The sequence below is a fragment of the Chenopodium quinoa genome, unplaced genomic scaffold (assembly GCF_001683475.1).
Source record: "Chenopodium quinoa cultivar QQ74 unplaced genomic scaffold, ASM168347v1, whole genome shotgun sequence".
In the NCBI taxonomy this organism is placed as follows: domain Eukaryota; kingdom Viridiplantae; phylum Streptophyta; class Magnoliopsida; order Caryophyllales; family Amaranthaceae; genus Chenopodium; species Chenopodium quinoa.
In genome coordinates, this window is record NW_018743608.1 from 309,490 (window position 1) to 329,063 (window position 19,574).

Sequence of the window (19,574 nt, forward strand, 5' to 3'; positions counted from 1 at the left end):
ATTAGTAGTTTAAGTAAGTTAGTCTTTTCTTTTGTAAGATCATTTTCAATACTAGTTGCCACGAAAAAACCTTTTGGAAATTGTCTAAACCAAGGTAACGTAAATGCTTATGTACTTTTCATGACAATTGTCAATGATTTTTTATACTAATTCGAGTTCGGATGGCTTTTGAGCAAGATGAGCCGCCTTTTCATGACGTTTAATTACTGTTTTGGGGTTTTCTGATGTCCTGCGGGAGAGCTACAATTCCGAGACTGGAACCGGACGCCTGTACCTGCAAAATAACGGAGACTCCTGAGAGCTCCGCCTCCAACGGTCAAGTTAGTACCTGATTAAGGAGTAATTAATACAGAAATTAAAGTAATAAGGTCTCTCTAGGTGAGAGTATTTAATGTAGGTAATCTGCTTTGCTAGCGAGATCAGCCGGTTATTAGTGTGTTCCGTAATGTTTCTCCTCTGTTCTGTTAATTATTCGGTCCCTTGATTAATGAGGATTAATCGAGTATTTATAGCCTTGGGAAGCGTGCAACTCTCTAGGTTTAAGGTAAACCTAGGGCCGATCGGGCTTCTAGACTGAAATGGGCCTTGATGGCCGGTTGTCCCATTTGGCATGGGTGGACACGTGGCGTGTCTTAAGTGGTCCGTGGAGGACGCGTGGCGGAACCTGGTTGGTCCACTTGTCAAACGGCGCTTGGTGGATAAAAATCCCCTAATCATTTGCCCCTCACAGGTGGCACGCGACTGGTCACGTGTCGCCTGTGACAGGTGTCGCACGGTGACAGGCGACGGCCCGTTACAGGTGTCACCTTGCAGACGGCCGGGAGATTCTCCCGCCCAAATTTGAATTCGGAAGCGACCCTTCGTCTTCTCATTTTGCCTATAAAAGGAAGTGCTGACTTCGGTCATTTTCACATTTGAGAATTTGTGCGAGAACATTCGGACCCCTGAACTTGATCTGACATTTTCGGACTTTTTCTGCCTACCGCCTGTTCTGACAAGCCGACTGACCCGAACTTTCAGGACTTCATCAACTGTCATCCGTTAAGGTAACTCAGTTCTCTTACTCTTAATTTTCTTTTTATTTTTTGAAATGGCACCATGGAAGCACACGACACGCCCTAAGTTAGTGATCAGCCGGTCACCGGGGACGGCTGAATCTAGGACTAGGAGTGCCGCCTGCCCTTTTCTGGACCCATCTTTGCCCTTTATACAAAGTCCGACTGAATCTGTGTCTATGCAGAACGTGATGGCCAGAACAAAAAAGACTGCTAGAATATCAAACTCAGACGGCTCCTCCCAAAGGGTACTCCTTAGCGAAACATCTGACCAGGCGCCAGATGTGGAACGAGGCGACTGTCAAGCTGACAGTTCTGAGAGAGGGACCAAGGTGTTCCCTTCTCATCTAACCGTGGACATGTCTAATTTACCTTCTGCTCCTTCTAAGGGAGAGGAGGCGGGCCCCTCTAGGAGAGGGGAGGCGTCGTCCTCTTCGGACTCGTCAGGGGACGAGTCCGATTCCAGCTCTTCTGACCATAGTTCTTCTGACCATAGTTCTTCTGACTCAGAAGAAAAACATAACCGCCTACAAGAGGCGAGAAGTTCCCATGCAGTGGAGAAGGGGGATAATTGGGCAGAGCCGTCCGCCTCTTACAGAGAGGAAAACACCCCCTACTACTGCAGGGTGCCCCGGGGCCGGATCGCAACCATGCGAGACAACGTGGCGAGCTTTATTGCTAACCACAAAATGGGCCCGGAGTATTTACTGTTTGTGCCGGATCCAGAAGATACTGTCGTCTGGCCGGCTGGTACCAGCTATGGTGACGGCTGTTTTGGCTGCTATGTGGCGGCCATCAAAGCTGGTCTGCGCTTCCCATTACATCCGGCTGTTCAGCGGATTTTAGATGGGTATGATCTGGGGTTATGGCAGTTAGCCCCCAACTCTTGGGTAAACGTACTCGGCTATGTGGCCGGGTGCGAACTGAACGGGGTGGAGCCAAGTTTTGAGGCTTTCGCCCACATGAACTATCTCAGCCGGACCCCTAAGTCGGGAGGTACCGGCTGGTATCAACTAACAAGCCACAGGGGTTACCTCATGACGAGAGGTAAGGCAAACAAATGGAAGGATTGGCGGAACACCTTCCTTATTATCGAGAGTTCAGACACGGAGCTGAACAAACGTTTTAACAAGTGGAACAGGGATCCGCCTCTTCTTGCAGGCGGCCGCAGCATGCCGCCTGTTCCCCCAAAGGCTAAAAGAGAGATCCTAGACAAAGGACTCTTCAAAGTAGAGACTAGGGTGAACTCTACTTCAGGGGTACGAGAGCAAGTACCCCTACACTGCGTCCCGAGCTTCAAGTGGCTCTATGATGAGTACTTCTTGGCCGCCTGTGGCCTCGGCAGTCGGTGCTCTAGAGGTAGCCGGCCTGACGAATACTCTGTTTTTTCACGCCTTGTTTACTTGGGATTTTTACTAACTTTGCTGTTTATTTCTTTCAGCCGACGCCATGAGTAAAATAACAGCATCTAAGACTGCGGCGGCCATGCTGCGGGTTTCGCTAATGAAGCAGTCGTACGCCGACTCCCCCAGCAAGGAGGCACCCTTGGTCAGCTTTGAAAACTCTTCCCCTTTAAGTTGTATTATGCATATACTAACTCTTTTTGTTTTCAGTCTGGCACTCCAAGGGCTTCTTCCTCGCAACAGCCGGACCCCAAGGCCCGGAGAACGACTGTTGCAAGCTCTCCTGGGTCTTCCAGGAAAACAGTGGCGGCTGAGAAGCAGCCGGCCACTTCCTCAAAAACCCAGGCGGGGCCGCCTAGATGTATGGACACTTGCTTGTAAAAACTCACTCTTGCTTCCTTCTTGATTAGGTCTAACTTGTTTTTCCTTTTGCTTAATGCAGCCGGCCCCCAGGGACTTGACTTGGTTGAGGTAGCCAAGTCAATGGTTAAAGTAGTTCCTCCCTCTGACAGGGAGGCGGTCAAGGGTGCCGGCACCCTTGACCTCGATGGAATTTCGGGGATCCTAGCTGAGGTATACCCTTTTGAAGTTCCAGGACGCCTGTTAACCCTTTTGATTGGAAACTGACGCCTGTTTTTCTTTGTACTTAGGCCCTGCTCCGAGTCAACAGCCTTCGCAAGCCGATTGATCGGAAAAACAAAGAGGTAAAGGCCGCAAAGGCTATGGCCGCCTCCAGCTGTGATAAAGCAATGTTTCAAATTGCCCAAAATGAAGTACTGACCATTGATCTTCTTTATTATCAGGCGCAGGCGACCGCCGCTGTTCGGGCTCAGCTAGAGGCGGCCCAAAAGAAGGTTGACGAGCTGGAGGGGACCGTCACCAAATTTAAAGCCGAGCTGAAACCCCTTCGCCAGAAAATGCACTCTTACGAAGCCATGGAGAAATCTTTGGCTAACGTAAAAGAACGCCTGGTGAACCAGGAGAAGAGTCTTACCCAAGAGCTCTCGGACAAGGCCGAGCAAGAAAAACAAGAGCTCGTCCGGGAGATGGTGGAAGACTCCGCCCAAATCCAACGCATGACCTGGGAACGACTGTTCCCCAGTGCCGACTTTGCCTCATGGGAAAGAACGTACCGCCAGTGTTCGGAAATATATAATCAACAGATCCTGGCGGCTGCTGAAGAAGAGGCGATGGACGTTGCGTTGGAGGAGGAAGAGCCGGTTGTGGCGCTTGTGCCACTTGGGGGAAAGGCATCAAAAGATGATGCAGCGAAGGCCGAGTCCAGCAAGAAGAGTGCTGACCAGGCGGCTGCTGCTGATACTGAACTGCCCCCTTCTTAAGCTTTAAGTATATTTTTTCTTTTCACGGCCTGCGTGCCGTTTGCTTTGTAATTACCCGGCCAGGGGGCCGGGGTTTTGAATATTCTGCTGGTCTTTTATGGCCGGCTCATTTTAATCAAATTTTTTTGTTTTTATTCAAATTTGTCTAAGTATTTGAAATTTGCTCACTAGACAGACTGTTGTGTATGGCCGAACGTTAAGACAGGTACAAATAGTAAGTATGCCGCCTATGCCCCTGGACGACTGGTTGTCTGTTTCCAGGATAGATGATCAGTCGGCCATTTAATCAATCGGTATTCGAACTCTTTATTCAATTTGACCAAGTAAATAGAATTACCAAGTAGCCAAGGAATTTAAGTAGGAAAACAAGCGGCGGGTACCGGTTGTTTCCCTTTATTGCCAATGTTGGCCTCTAATTTGTTATTTGTTAACCTAGCAAGAGTATTGGTTGAGAGCCTTTGTTTATTAAAAACAAGTGGACGACTCGTACCTTTTAGGCTCAGTACTAAGTTTGAGTGACTATTAAGTTAACATAGGAGTTACTTAGTCTTCGTCACAATCTTGATTGAGTAGTAAAGGTATCAGGCGGCGTAGGCCGGCTAGACCCCTTGATTTACCAATGTTTGTTGGCTATTTACTCAATAGGTTATCCAGTAGGAATAGGGGTTCGAGTGCCCTTGTTTGTATAAAACAGGCGGACGACTCAAACTTTTTAGGTTCCATACCAAATTTGAAGGAGTGACTATGAGTTAACTTTGGAGTTACTCAGTCGCCGTCACTTTTGTTTGAGAAGTAGAGGTACCAGGCGGCGTAGGCCGGCTAGACCCCTTTATTCGCCAATGTTTGTTGGCTATTATCTCAATAGGTACCCCCTGCATTTATCCCAAGTAATACAGGCGGTCATCTGACTCAGATGTCAACTGCTACCACTGGTTTGGTTAGTGATAGAGTTATCCTTGTATCAAAAACGGCTACGTGGTTGCCCTTTGGGACAGTCGTATAGGTGCCGTGTAATTAGTTTATAGAACAATGTTCCACCCAAAAGGGAGCTGCTCTCTGCGACGAATTTCATCCGAATGGATGCCGCCGGACGCCTGCTATAATGTTGGGACAGGTCGGATTAGTTTTTAAAAGTTAGATCAGTTGACTAGGCGCCTGGTCTGATCATTCGGCCAGTGGCCTTGGTATGTTCTTGGTGAACGTATGTGCTAAGTAAAAGAAGGGTAGCCGCCTGTTAGTTACAGGATCGGCCAGGCCCTAAACTTTTTAGCTAAGTATTGTGAGTAAAATACTCGAGGGAGAGTAGCCGACTGTAATGGAACAGACGGCATGCCCCTGTAAAGATAAAGAGTGAAACTCAATGGAGAGTAGCCGACTGTAAAGGTACAGACGGCATGCCCCTCGTAATACAAAATTGAATAGTAGAGTTTCCGTCCACATATACCTTCCAGACTTGGTCTGGAACTTGAGAGTCAGGAGGACGAGTCATCTCTACAATAAAGTCAGCAAAGGCTTGCCCCTTCACTGCTTTTCTAGGCTCGAAAGTAACTTCGAGACTCTGCATTTCTATGGCCCATTTGATCATTCGTCCGGAGGACTCCATGGTGGTAAGGGGCCGCTTGATCGGTTGGTCGGTATACACGACGACTGCATGTGCCAGAAAGTAGGGCTTCAATTTTTTAACAGCCATGAAGAGTGCAAGACCAAATTTCTCCACTAGGGGATACCTCAACTCGGCATTTTTCAGTACGTGACTGACAAAGTAGACCGGAAGTTGACAGCCGTCCCTTTCAGCAAGGAGCACCGCGCTTAACGCATGATCAGAGACGGCCAGGTACATGTAGAGATTTTCTTTGGGCAAAGGGCTGACCAGCCTTGGCAAGGAATGCAAGTGAACCTTTAATTTCTGGAAGGCGGCCTCAGCATCCGGCCCCCATTCAAACCTTGCCTTTTTCTTAATTGCCTGGAAAAAGTATAGGCATTTGTCGCCTGATCGGCTTAGAAATCTTCCCAAGGCCGCCAGACAACCTGTTAACTTCTGAACCTCTCGGACGGTACGAGGCGACTGCATGTCAATGACCGCCTGTACCTTCTCAGGGTTCGCCTCTATTCCTCTCTGGTTGATAAGGAATCCGAGAAATTTCCCAGACTCAACTCCAAATACACATTTCTTGGGATTGAGCATGACATGGTGCCGCCTGAGTGTGGCGAAAGTTTCTCGGAGGTCCGTCAGATGATCTTTCTGAAGTTTAGTCTTAACAATCATATCATCAATGTATGCCTCGACGTTTCTCCCAATCTGATCAAAGAACACTGTTTATCATTCGTTGGAATGTAGCCGGGGCATTCTTAAGACCAAACGGCATGACCGTATAACAGTATAATCCCTGATCAGTGACGAAGGCCGTCTTCTCCTGATCTTTCTTCCACAAAGGAATTTGATGAAAACCAGAATAGGCGTCCATAAAACTCATCAAGGCATGGCCGGCTGTTGAGTCGACCAGGTTATCAATTTTGGGCAGAGGGTAACTGTCTTTGGGGCACGCCTTGTTCAAGTCTGTGTAGTCTACACACATTCGCCAGGTGCCATTCGGCTTTTTAACAAGTACCACATTTGCAACCCAATCTGGGAAGTAACATTGCCGAATGAACCCTGCATCAAGTAATTTTTTGACTTCGGCGGCGGCCGCCTGACCTCTTTCTTCACCATGGTTCCGCTTCTTTTGCCGTACCGGCTTCTTTTTCGGATCCACAGCGAGTTTGTGTACTGCCAGATCAGGACTAATGCCTGGCATTTCATGGACTTCAAATGCAAAGATGTCCTTGTATTCTTTCAACAGGTTGTGAAAGTCATCACCAAGGTTTCTCAGAGCAGTCGTCCCAACTTTGACTGTTCGGTCAGGGCGGGAGTCGTCTAATATCAGGTCCGTATGCTCACCAGCCGGCTGAGGGCGGAACTCATCCGGCCGGTCCTCTGCCAATGATTGCTATTTTCTTGCCTTTCTGGCGGACTCTGTTTGGGACGCCTTTCTTTTTCTGTCGCCTGTTTCTTGAACAGGCGCACTTTCCTTGACATTGTCAAGGTCTGTTTTTTCTCCACTTGACCCAGTGGCCTTAGCAGTGGGTTTGACATCCGAGAGATAGCACTCTCGGGCCATCCTCTGATCTCCCCTTAGGGAGCCGACTGTTCCATTGTCCCTTTCAAACTTAAGCAGCATAAGTGACGGGATTATAACAGCCTTGGCACTATTCAGGGTTGGGCGACCCAGAATCATGTTGTAGGCAGAGAGTTCCTCTACAACTAGGAATCGGACTACCATGTGTCGTCCTTCCCCTTTTTCGCCCAGGCGGACGGGTAGATCAACTCGTCCCAGTGGGTGGACGACTCCTCCTCCAAACCCTATTAAAGGGTGGGAGGCCGGATGTATGCAGTCCGTCTGATATTTCAGTTTTGACAGACATTTGCTGCTGATGAGATCTGAAGAGCTCCCAGTATCTATGAGGATTCGACCAACTCTCTGGTTGGCCACTTTACATTCAATAACGAGAGGGTCGTCATGCGGCCCCCTTATTCCTCCTAGATCCTCTTCAGTGATGACAATCTCAGGAAATGTATATTTGGACGGTCGTTCTTGGTGAACGGAATTTACATCTAACCGCCTTATATTATCTTTGTTGCCCCTAATAGTGGGGCCGCCTCCTGAGAAGCCGCCTGCAATGGTGTAGACGACTGCATCATCTGTATCGGAACTGTCGGCCTGTTGATTCTTTTTGGCCGACTGCTTTTTTGAGGAAGTATTCCCCGTAGATTTCTTGACATAAGTGTCAAGATCACCTTGATCAGCCAAGCGGTCTAGGTACCGCATGAGACTAATGCAGTCGTTGGTGTGATGACCAATGTCATCATGATAAGCACAGATTTTGTCTTGGTTCCGGTTGCTCGCAGAACCCTTCATGGGGAGCGGTTTCTCAATTGAGAGCCGTCCCTTTATTTCTTTTAGGATAAACTGGTTATCCTTGTTAAACACATACTTTGGGGAGTATGGTTTGAATTCCTTTTTCTTCTTGGCCGGCTGTTTAGAGGAATCAGCCGCCCAGACCCCTTTTCTTTTTTCATCTTTGTTGGACGACTGTTTCTGTCGTCCTTCTCTATTGTCGAACCTCTTCCCGTCCGACTGTTTCATTGTACACAGATCAGTCGCCTGTATATAGGCTTCTGCTTCAATCAAGGCCTCTTGAAGAGTCGCCACCCTTTTTCGAACTAAATCAAATTTGAAGGTAGACCCGTCTTTGAGACCTCTAAAAAAGTCAGTATAAGCTACCTCATCCGGTAACCCTTGAATCTGTATTCTCATCAGGTTGAACCGCCTGATGTAGGAACGAAGCCCCTCCTTTTCACCCTGCTGAATTGTTCCCAAATCAAGGGTCGTTTTCTTCGCAGGGATGTTCATTGCAAAGTTGGAGGCAAATAAGTAAGCAAGCGTCCTGAAACTGTTTACACAACCAGTCGGCAGGTTGCCGAACCATTGCTGTGCAATTCCCTTGAGAGTTGCTGGGAAACACTTGCACCAAGTGGGATCATCCAACCCTTGAAGGTACATCAGGTTGGTGAATGCCATCAGATGGTCTTCCGGGTTAGTAGTGCCATCATAGGCGCCTACTAAAACATTTTTTACTTTGGCTGGCTGAGCGGCTTCAGTAATTTCCTTGGAGAAGGCCGACGGCTGTTCACCAAGTCTAAGCAGCCGTAGCTGCCAGTCCATAGGTTGGACGTTTTTTGCTGCAGGTCCACCAAATGGAGGTGGCTGCATAAAATATTGTTGTTGCGGCACAAATGGCAAATTTGGTACCGCCTGCGCACTATGAAAGCCAGACTGACGGGAGGTGCCGCCTGACTGACTCTCATGGTACGACTGAGTTGGCCTCATCGAGGCATTTCGCAAACTGTCCTGAAAATTTGAAGTAGAAGCCGACTCTGATAATCGGTCACTCTTCTTCTGCTCTAGCAGGTGCCGAGCATCTGTGAACGTTTGCCTTGACCCGTCCGCCTGAATATGACGAACCGGTTTCCTATTTCCCGTAGGATAACGGAGTTTTGTGAAATCAAGAGCAGACGGCTCCCGCTTCTTAGATTTAGGATGGGGAGTCGCCTCTCGCCCTTGAACTGGCTTCCTCTTCAGTGAAGTGGAAGGTTTTTTGGCCGCCTGCTCTTTGACTGAAGCAGGCGGTTTTTTGTTGATCAACTCTTGGATCTCTCCCTTGAATCCCCTCATGAAGGTCATGAGTTCGTTCCTTGTGATCGGAGCAGACCCATCAGTCGGCTGTTGCCGAGCAAGCGGTGCGCCTGCTGGCTCGCTTCCTGTTTGAAGATACTCCCGTTCCCTTATTTCAGTATGACGGGTACGGCGGGCCCTTAGGGTCCCGTCTGGAGCTGTATGAGTTTCAACTTCAAATTCACTTTCGGTATCATGGTCCGACTGAACTTGAGGGTCGTCTAGGGGACGCCTCTCTTCTGGGGTCGGTACAGACTTGGATGCCATCTCTGAAGTACTCTCCCCACAGACGGCGCCAAATGTTTTGGGGTTTTCTGATGTCCTGCGGGAGAGCTACAATTCCGAGACTGGAACCGGACGCCTGTACCTGCAAAATAACGGAGACTCCTGAGAGCTCCGCCTCCAACGGTCAAGTTAGTACCTGATTAAGGAGTAATTAATACAGAAATTAAAGTAATAAGGTCTCTCTAGGTGAGAGTATTTAATGTAGGTAATCTGCTTTGCTAGCGAGATCAGCCGGTTATTAGTGTGTTCCGTAATGTTTCTCCTCTGTTCTGTTAATTATTCGGTCCCTTGATTAATGAGGATTAATCGAGTATTTATAGCCTTGGGAAGCGTGCAACTCTCTAGGTTTAAGGTAAACCTAGGGCCGATCGGGCTTCTAGACTGAAATGGGCCTTGATGGCCGGTTGTCCCATTTGGCATGGGTGGACACGTGGCGTGTCTTAAGTGGTCCGTGGAGGACGCGTGGCGGAACCTGGTTGGTCCACTTGTCAAACGGCGCTTGGTGGATAAAAATCCCCTAATCAATTACCATAGAAAGCAAGGTAACCATCATCATCGTTGTAATACTCCATATTTTTATTCGTATTTCAATTTAAATTATTATTTTATGAAACATTCAAATAATTCGAAATGAATTATTTATGGTATTTATAAATTTACAAAGGTTAATATAATTACAGGTCCATTTTATTTTTTTAATTGCTTTGAAAATATTTTATTTTATTGTTTAGAAACTTTGGGGCATATTATTTTATAAAAGGAAATTTTAAGTCTATGGTATTTAAAGAAAGTCAAATGACTAGTTTGAATGGGAGAAGAAATCATTAAGGGTAGAAAGGAAAATTAAACTTAGGAGGATTTTGAGAGGGGGTATATATACCCATCTTTTGAGCAAGTTAGATTTTGGCCAAGGTGGAGAATACCCAAATGTAAACTCTCTCTCTTCTCATTTTCTCTCCCGTAATTTTTCCCCCTCCCCTTTATTTTACACACCCCACACGCACACACAAGGTGGTCGGTCGCCATCACAACCTCCCACTAGTTGGCCCCCCGCGGCCAGCAGCAGCCGCCGGCGTGGAGGGCGGCAGCAACCCCCTCCCATCGTGTGGTGCGGTTTTTTGTTTTTTTTAAAAAAAACAAAAAAAAAACTCTTTTGTTTTAATTCTAATCTAGCCTTAATTCAATTGTTATTTTTAGGTTTTGTAATGATTTTTATGATGTTTGATTATGATTATTATGTATATAATTTTCAGATCTAGTTTTTGAATTAAAAAGCCCCAAATTGAAAACCCTAGGTTTCTAAATTAATGTATATTGATGGAAATTAATTGTAGTTGGTTGAAATTATTGAAATAGGTGTTTTTAAACATAATTACAACAATTTTACATGTTTTTATAACGGCTATTTCACCAAATGCCACTGAGCAATTGCGAAATTCACCAAATGTCATGAGCCTTTTCCAAATTCACCAAATGCCACCGAGTTTTACAAAAATTCACCGAGTGCCATTAATGACTAAAGGCAGTTAGTTGACCGTTAGTTGACCCCACCACTTGCCACCTGTCACCTTCTTATTGGTTAGTTTTGACCAAAAAATAATATTTTTTAAAAAAAATAAAAAAAACTTGAAACCACCCAGCCACCACCCCTTCCACCACCCGCTCCCTGTCGCCGAACCTTGAAACCCTGCCGCCAGCGACCTGCACCCTCACCGGCAGGCGCCGAAGCAAGCCCTCCCCCTCCCCTCCTCTTTCCCGCCGCGAAACCCCTCATCTCCAACAATTCTCGCTAGAGATGGAAACTCTGATTCCGGGAACTCATCGGAAAACTCTACTCAAGTTCCTTTTGCGAACTCCTTTTCTGCTGCTATGATTGTTTCAACAGGTGTTGCCTCGATCTGGTGGTTCACACCCCAAATTCAGCCGTGCAAACTCTCGAAAATAGGGGGAGAAGCCCACCTTCTGCTCGAATCTCAAAAGGCTTAATTAATCAACCTTTTGCCTCCTTTATTACTGGTTTAACTTTTAAAGTTGCAGTTCGCGGAACCTTAGATTTTGGCGAATTCGAGCTGTGAGGGAGAATACGGTTCCGTCAACGGAGGAGAGAGAAAGTTCGGTGATTAATGGAGTGGATAGCTTGAAATTGAATGGAAATGGTAATGGAAACGGAAATGCTTCTATTCTGGTGTGAGGAAAGGGGGTGTGAGGAAAGGGAGGGGAAAGGGGCTACCAGAATGGGCTAGCTGGTGGCACTGAAATCGGAAGGGGAGGGTGGGGTGGCCGAAATCATAAAGGGGATGCGCGCCTGCTGGTGCTGGCTGGTGGGGTTCGGCGGCAAGGGGGTTTGGCGGTGGGGTGGCCGGAATGGTTGGCTGGCAGCAGGTTTGTTTTTTTTTTTTTTTTTCATTTTTTGCTATTTTTTTCTATTTTTTTGTTATTTTTCATATTTTTTAAAATAACGGACCAATCAGAAGGTGACACATGGCAAGTGGTGGGGTCAACTAATGGTCAACTTACGATCGTCAGTCATTAATGGCACTCGGTGAATTTTTGTAAAACTCGGTGACATTTGGTGAATTAGGAAAAGGCTCATGGCATTTGGTGAATTTCGTAATTGCTCAGTGGCATTTGGTGAAATAGTCGTTTTTATAAAGTTGGAATTTTTATATAAAGGTTAGAATTATGTTTCTTAAAAGGATTTTTTAATTACCCATTAATTGGGAATAAAAGTAAGGGTTTTAAATTAATTTTCAGCTTGTTTTAGAGGGGTTATAAGCAGTGCCGGGGCTAAAATTGCAAATTATTTATGGGGTCCTGTTCAACTTTTTAAAATGGGGCCTTAAATTTGAAAGAGTAAATAAAATTTATATATAGGAAAAATTGGGAGATTAACAACGGTTTAATAATTAATTTCATCTTCAAATTGAAGATTTAACCGTTGAAATATGAACTAATATTGGGAAAATTAATTTTGGGAGATGAAAATTTTGAAAATTAATTGAATAATTGTAGAAAATGAAGAAGATAAAAAAAGAAAGTAAATGAAAAATATAAAGTTTAGAAGATGTAGAGTTTTTTTTTGGAATTGAAATAATAGATTGAAATTTTTTGGGGAAAAACCGAAAAAGGAAATCAGATTTTTTTGGGCGGAGTTTTTGAGACTATTGAATACATGTCTACATTCAATGTATCAAGCCAGCTGTCAGCTACCCAAAAATTTAGAAAATTGATTGATGCATGTCTTGAACCCAAGACCTTGGATACACAAGACAATTGCTCTAACTACTACACCAACTACAATTTTAAGATATTATGCCAAACTTAATTATATATATCTAAATTTTGGGGCCCCTAAATTTGGGGGCCCTGTTCCGTCGACCACCTTGCTCCGGCCCAAAACCGCCACTGGTCATAAGTGATTTAAAGAGTTTATATATTGCTGGAAATTTATATTGAATAGGTATTAATGTCTCTTTGTAATTTTGGGTTGTAGGCGATTTCCAAGTAAGTGATTTCGTGTAGTCGTGGCGATTTTGAGATCATATTCGATGTACGTTCGCGTACTCGGTAATTTTTTAAGTGTATAGAAGCATGCTAGGCTTTGTTTAACTAGTTGTGGCATCGCGCACGTTGCGCGCGCTACCCCAAGTTATCGTAATTTCTTTATTGCAATTAATGATAAATTTTTGTCCAAAAAAACAATAATGATAAAGTTGATTTAATGTAAGTTTGTTGATTATAGTTAGATAAATTTAAGTCTAGTTTGTATTCGCAACATATGTATGTGATACACTACATTTGTATGAATGCGAATATTAGATAATTTTTTAATTTACATATACGAATCATATCACTATTTAATCAAGTTGGAAAACAAAAACATCTCTGGTCATAAGCACAATAAACTCCCATTTTTGAAAGGTTTAAAATAGTGTAAAAGCCTTAACTATTTCTTCTTTCAATTCAAAGTAATTTGTTTGATGTCTAGAAATTATTTTAGATAGCATATACAATGTAGATGAATTTTTAGATGTCTTTCTTCCATACTTTAAATATCGTATTCAATATCTGAAGTGTATCAAGGAACTCGTACCACCTAAGAAACAACAAAGTAGTTCCTGCATAACCTTTAATTTGTATAACATTACTTTAGATTTTCAAACCATTTGACCAAGCAAAATTGTAAGTTGTAACTATAAAAATGCATTGTAGAGTATCTAAGTTTCAATATATCTTTTGAGACTGAAATTATGTGTCACCTAAACGTTGAAGCATTTTTCTACTTCATTGTGTTTCTCACTCCCTTTTTTGATGTCATCCAATTCCAATTTTAGGATCGGAACTCAAATATGTTATGTGCTTGTTATGTTGGAGTATCTTTGGTTAGAATCTAAATTAAACTCTGGACAAGGAAAACAATGACATTTTAAAAGTCTACAATTACCATTTTCCATGAAGCAAAGTTGTCTTTACACAATTTTACAAGCAAGTGAATAATATCATTGTTGAAGAAAGGAAGTTACAAAGAGCGGTATATAAAAATCCACAATTGGAAATACATTCGTGAATGATGAAAGCCACAGCACTTGACTATCAAATAGGCCTAAGAAAAAAAAAAAAAAAAAAAAAAAACAGAACTAAGATAAATCCATACTCTCGTTCAGAATTCCTCTTAACTTTTTCCTCAATATCTTGCCAAGAGTTGGCATCCTTCAAGTCCTCGCATATGCTAAAGATATATAGCTCCCAAAAATGTTATCACCATGCCGAATACTCACATGGGTGAGCAAATTCATCAAGAGGTCCCGATAGTTCTCTGAAATTTCCGATCAATTTTTTACATGCAATTTACCATCACCAGGGCCTGCATTCCAAAACAAAAACTAAAACCATCCATCTCCCAAATCCTAACTAATTAAAAAAAAAATTAAAAAAAAAAAAAGAGAAAAATCAAAAGAATTTTAAAACCCTATACCTTTGAAAAGGGGGAGAAATTTCAAGTAACCAGATTTGGCAATATTAGGAAATTTACAACCGCATGTAATTGATAAAATTCTTCTCCAAAAAAGCCATTAATAAAAAATCCATACAATTGAAGAACACTAAAACAACCCTATAAACCAAACACTAATTTGATATTAACATATTTCAAATTAAAATAATTGCAGGATAGCCCAAATGCTAACATATAATCATCCAAATGCTTACTTAGAAAAGTCCCGAACTTTGTCAATATATAAACACATTGATAATCAAGCACTCCATTAAAAACTTAGGAAAGCCTTTATAAAAGTGAGAAAACCTATCTTTTTTTCTCCTTGGTCAGTCTAAACTTCGCTTCCTCACTAGGCATTAATTCTACCAGGAAAAAAGTATTTTTTATTTCAGAAGTAAAGATGGAAATAATAAACAAACAGTAAAGAAGTAAAGAACATAATACTTTGAAGAAAAACAGTACCACCTCTCAATCGATAAGCAACGCTTATGAGATTTTATGGGTAAACGAAGATTCTCTCAGATGTTGTACAAAATCTACTAATCAACCGCAAGAGATTCTTATGAACAACAACAGTTTTTAACTGGACCTCACTCATAGATGTAGCTTCTCCACCTGGATTATGATAAGCTGTAAGGGGTTTCACAACCACTTTTGTTATCCATCAATTTGCCTTTGTAAACTTTCTCCAAACCTCCTTGACCTATGATGTTACTTTCACTTAAATTGTTGAATGCAATTTTGAATCTCACGCCAAGAAAACCTTTTCTCTTGGTCAAAGGTGAACTTACCCTCATCTTCATCTAAAAGTTTTACTAACTCCGTTTCAATTTATTTGAAACATTTACCATAAATGGATACTACAAATCATTTGCAACAAATGTTTTCTTTCCTTTTTTACTTGTCATTTCCTTCTATCTCTCTCCTCATTCATGCAACTTTATTTTTCTCTCTCCAAACAAATTTTACCAATGTAATGTCATAAATGAAATGTAACAGAGGCGATGAAATGAAACAGAGGCAGTAGAAAGAAAGAATAAATTATCTTAATTTTACATTCAAACATAAAAGGCATTGCCCTCATCAACCAAAGAAGGAATGGCGAACTCGAATTTATAGGCTGCTAAAGTCTGTACTGTCAATTATTTTCCACTGTCATTAAGCCCATATAACATGCATTCAGAAATTTGGATTCATGAAGGAAGCTAAGGGTACAGGCAAGAAATATCAGATTAATGCATATGTTAGCTAATAGGAAAGTAGAGTAACATACCTGCAACATCTTCAAGGACTTCATTTTTGAAGTTAAGCAGTTGTTGTCTTCGATATGTGAAGGCCGCCCCTAATAACAAAAGGGAGAATGCACCACAGGTAGCAGCAATCATGAAAAGTTCGGCTTAGAATTTTCTGGTTGCAAGTGGAGATGCATTGTTACATTGGATACACGCATTAATAAGCAACTATAAAGGAATATACAGAAAGACGGAGAAGAATGCTTACTCACGAGACTATACCTTTAAGAGAAGAGCCTGAATCACAAGGTTTTTGAAATCTGGCACCACATTCAAGGTTTGTTCCTGTAAAAATGAATATACAAAATGGCAATGCAGAGCAGGAGAAAAGCTAGCACAGTGGAGAGCATGAAAATTTAACGCAGAACATAGGTATTTAGAAATGGAGATAACAAATCCGAGAAAGATGAAAGGACCATATGTAAGTATACCAGATTTAACAACTCCGCAAACTACTCTCCAAATCGATGGAGGCCATGTAACAGGTTTTGTAAGCAAAAAATCAAAATTTGTGAGAAAGGTTAACCAGCAGAGTATGATTAAATAAAGCATTGCAAAACTTGCAACAAGTAGAATACCTGAAATTTCAACAGCTCGATAAGAGTGTCATAGTCTCCCATCTTAAGTAGGCACCCATACCTTCTTCCTGTGAATGAATTAATAGAAAAACATAGTCGTCATCTGCTGATTACAAGAGTATGTCAAAAAATAACATAGTATACTTATTATAGTTTACTTCATAACCATACTACCCAACGAAAGATAACCCAAGATCATACCCAAAAAACCTTTATCAAGTATCACACCTATATCTGAAAATCAAACCACGAGTCCAAACATGTTTACAATAACAACAGTACACAATATCAGCAACATCTAACAGTAACAACACAATAACAACAGCCATATCAGCAACGACAACAATAACAACAGCAAGTACTAAAACAGCAGCAACGAAAAGAATAAAAGTGCCGGCGACAAGAATAACAGTGGCGGCGACATAATTGTACCTAATTTGATATCACTCTATTTGTTGGTGGCTTAATAAAGCCATTTTCTGATGACTTGACAAGATCTTGAACTCATTTCAGAAACTTGAGTCATGACAGATTCACCACCATTCTGATCCAGAATGCCAAAAATCATAATGATGAAATTTATGCAGCAAATAGTTACAGGGACAAATGGCTTACATGTTATAATGTAAGAATTAACCACCACCAAAAGAATTTGCAGTTAAGCCAAGGATGACAGCCAAAAGAATTTGCACATGAGCAAAGGATGACAACAATTGAAATCAACTACTCATAACCAATGTTTGTCTACTCGTTCTTTTTAAAATTTATCCAAATTCTAGTTGAGAAGGAAATTAAAGCTCACTTCTAAAGAAAAAATTCTAGAAAAAAGCGGCTGCAAAAGGTATCATCAAAGAAAAACGAAAATATTCCGGAATAAACTACAAAATTTTCTTCTACAGATTAGTTTCTGAATCATTAGACAAAAGAACGAAAAGAACAAATATATTGTACGAGTAAAATCAACCTTCAGTGATTAGGCATCCAGGACCATATATAGATACCAGTTGGGTGGAACTGCAAGAATTCAAAATCCTGCAAAACAACAATTAAGCTTAAATTTTGAACTTCAAAGCCACCAAAAAAATAGTAGTAATACTAATGAGCTGTAATTTCGAGTTCAATTAAGCTTTGATGTTTTTCGTTGTCCCTGGTCTTTCTCCCTCCTCTCTTCCTATTTATTTTCTGGAATCCTGTTGCAATTTCCATCTAAAACTCCAGTTTTTCATGATTTTTTTTAAAAACTTGAGGCCCAAATATTATAATCTTACCCCTAATTCATAGAAACCCAAGCTCTAATTTCACCCACGTCGATTTTCTAATTACACTGGGTTTTAGTTCCCCTCAACTTCCTGACTAAAAATACCACGCACATAATTCAGCTTGTCACGCATCAATTTTCACATAATTCCATTAGCTTAATTCACATAGCTCAATTCCCAAATCACAGCCTTCCATTAAACCGAATTCCACCAGAACCTTAAAATTTTATTAATTTTATTCTAGGACATACAACACAACATTTCAATGCCAAATATACCTGTAAACCTTGAATTGAAGAAGACTCAGTGTTCAAAGTGAAGCTTAATTTTGGATACAATTCAATTTCAGAGGAGAGAGAGACTGAATCAGAAGGAGAGGAGATATTAGATGATTGAATCTAACTCAAGAAGATTTAATGGAGGAGAAAAAGCTCAGCTTACTCTTCAATGGAGGAGAGAAATAAAGAGAACTGATCTCAAGCAAAATAAGAGGATGAGAGGAAAACCAGGAAAAGCAAAACAGCAATATCAAAGAACTTGATTGCAAGGCCAAAAAGGGAAATCCCCTATTCATTTTCAACAGTAGCTCAGGTATCGTTCATAAACTACAGTAACCAACTTCTCATATTTCTATAAAAATAAATAAAAATATCATCAAGAAATTCCTATCCATAATGATCACTCTAAACGAGCAGAGTGTCCTTTCAAAGGTATGAATTACCTCTGACTTCCTATCTAGGATCATAAAGCAACAAGCCAACAAATATGTAGCCAAGAAACTCTAATATCAAGGACCATCATATGTGAATGGCGATGTAGTTTTACTTGGATAGTAGCAACTAAGTTAGAGAGAATGACGTGATATGAAGTTGATAACCCGCAGCAAGCAAGTAAGAACATTAATTGTACACCAAAGAAGATGGGTTACCATCACCGCCATCGCTATACCCACCACCACCAATGACAAGATGGCAGTGGTAGTAGAGCAATAACAACATTAATTATATGAACCCTAAAACCAGAAAACAAAAGGGATGAGAGGGAGCAAAGCTACCTAGCCATAGATGATGTGGTTCCTGTTCGATATAGCGCCGAGTCATAGAAACCCTGAATTTTTACTCCGCCTTAACGAAAAAGAACTCAAATTGTCAGGAATTTGTTACAGATTTTAAGTAATCCCACTGTAATAAGAAATCATCAAAATTGTAATATGTGGTATCAACTCAGAAACAGTGATTTTTAATTATTTAAAATTTTGAACTACAACAAACCACCACAAATTATATAAAAACAACATACTTCAAAATTATGCACTAATAATTTCTTAATAAGAAAATCAAAACTACTAAGATCCAAGGTAAACAAAATAATTAGAACCACAATAATACTGTATATGTTTTTAAAAATTAAATCTATAATCAGACAAACAATCACACAATAACCTCATTTAAAAAAAAAAAAAAAAACACTATGACTTGATTATATTACTCATCAACAATGATTTTGTTAGTGTTATCTATAATTCAATAAGTGTAAACCCAAAAAATCCAAATTTCCCTTTAAAACCCTAAAAAAATCCATATTTTCATTTTCAAAAACCCTAGAAACACATTAAAAGAACACCAATTGAACATCAATACAATTCTTTGGATCAGAGGAAGGTGCATGTGGTGATTGGCATGAAGTCAAGAAATAGGGTTTCAACTGTAGAAGAAGTTCAAAAATTAACTGGTTACCTGGTGGCATTGGGGAGATTCCTCAGCCGGTCAGGTGACAAGTGTCTCTACATCTTCCAAGCAATCAAGAAGAAGACTAGATTTGAATGGGGGGAAAATGCTGAGGCGGCATTTCAAAAGTTGAAGGAGCACTTGCACTCGTTGCCAAGGCTGGTTAGCCCCCTAGCCGGGGAGGTCCTGTACATGTAATTGGCCATCTCAAACCATGCCCTTAGTGCTGTTCTCCTAGCTGAGAGAGACGGCATTCAGTTCCCGATCTATTTCATTAGCCGTGTTCTTCAAAATGATGAACTACGGTACCCTTTGGTTGAAAAATTTGGCCTTGCTCTTTTCATGGCAATCAAGAAGTTGAAACCC

At 41.7% G+C, this 19,574-nt stretch overlaps 1 protein-coding gene across 14 annotated transcripts; it reads right to left on the reverse strand.

The window, feature by feature from the left end:
- Nucleotides 1-13,775: 13,775 nt before the first annotated feature.
- LOC110682879 lies at nt 13,776-19,162 on the reverse strand. Of its 14 annotated transcripts, XM_021859218.1 has the most exons (7): nt 18,536-19,130; nt 17,187-17,254; nt 16,223-16,290; nt 16,076-16,096; nt 15,867-15,929; nt 15,626-15,759; nt 13,776-14,220 (listed from the first exon to the last, which is right to left on the reverse strand). In XM_021859218.1, the coding sequence occupies exons 1-6, from the start codon at nt 18,541-18,543 to the stop codon at nt 15,658-15,660; spliced, it is 330 nt and encodes a 109-aa protein (XP_021714910.1). In that variant the 5' UTR covers nt 18,544-19,130; the 3' UTR covers nt 13,776-14,220; nt 15,626-15,657. The 14 variants fall into 14 exon arrangements, 3 of the variants coding, with proteins under 3 accessions (XP_021714910.1, XP_021714911.1, XP_021714913.1); XR_002503499.1 differs by adding an exon at nt 16,655-16,766 and having other exon boundaries at nt 15,867-16,290; nt 18,536-19,135; XR_002503503.1 differs by lacking the exons at nt 16,076-16,096; nt 18,536-19,130 and adding an exon at nt 17,760-18,513 and having other exon boundaries at nt 15,857-15,929; nt 16,655-17,254.
- Nucleotides 19,163-19,574: the final 412 nt, after the last annotated feature.

Excerpts from the sequence above, each read along its gene's own strand:
- LOC110682879 (XM_021859218.1), bottom strand. Across the intron at positions 15,930-16,075 it reads TTGCGGAGTTGTTAAATCTG|GAACAAACCTTGAATGTGGT; the intron begins GTATACTTACAT and ends TCATTTTTACAG. Across the intron at positions 15,760-15,866 it reads TTCAGGCTCTTCTCTTAAAG|AAAATTCTAAGCCGAACTTT; the intron begins GTATAGTCTCGT and ends ACTTGCAACCAG.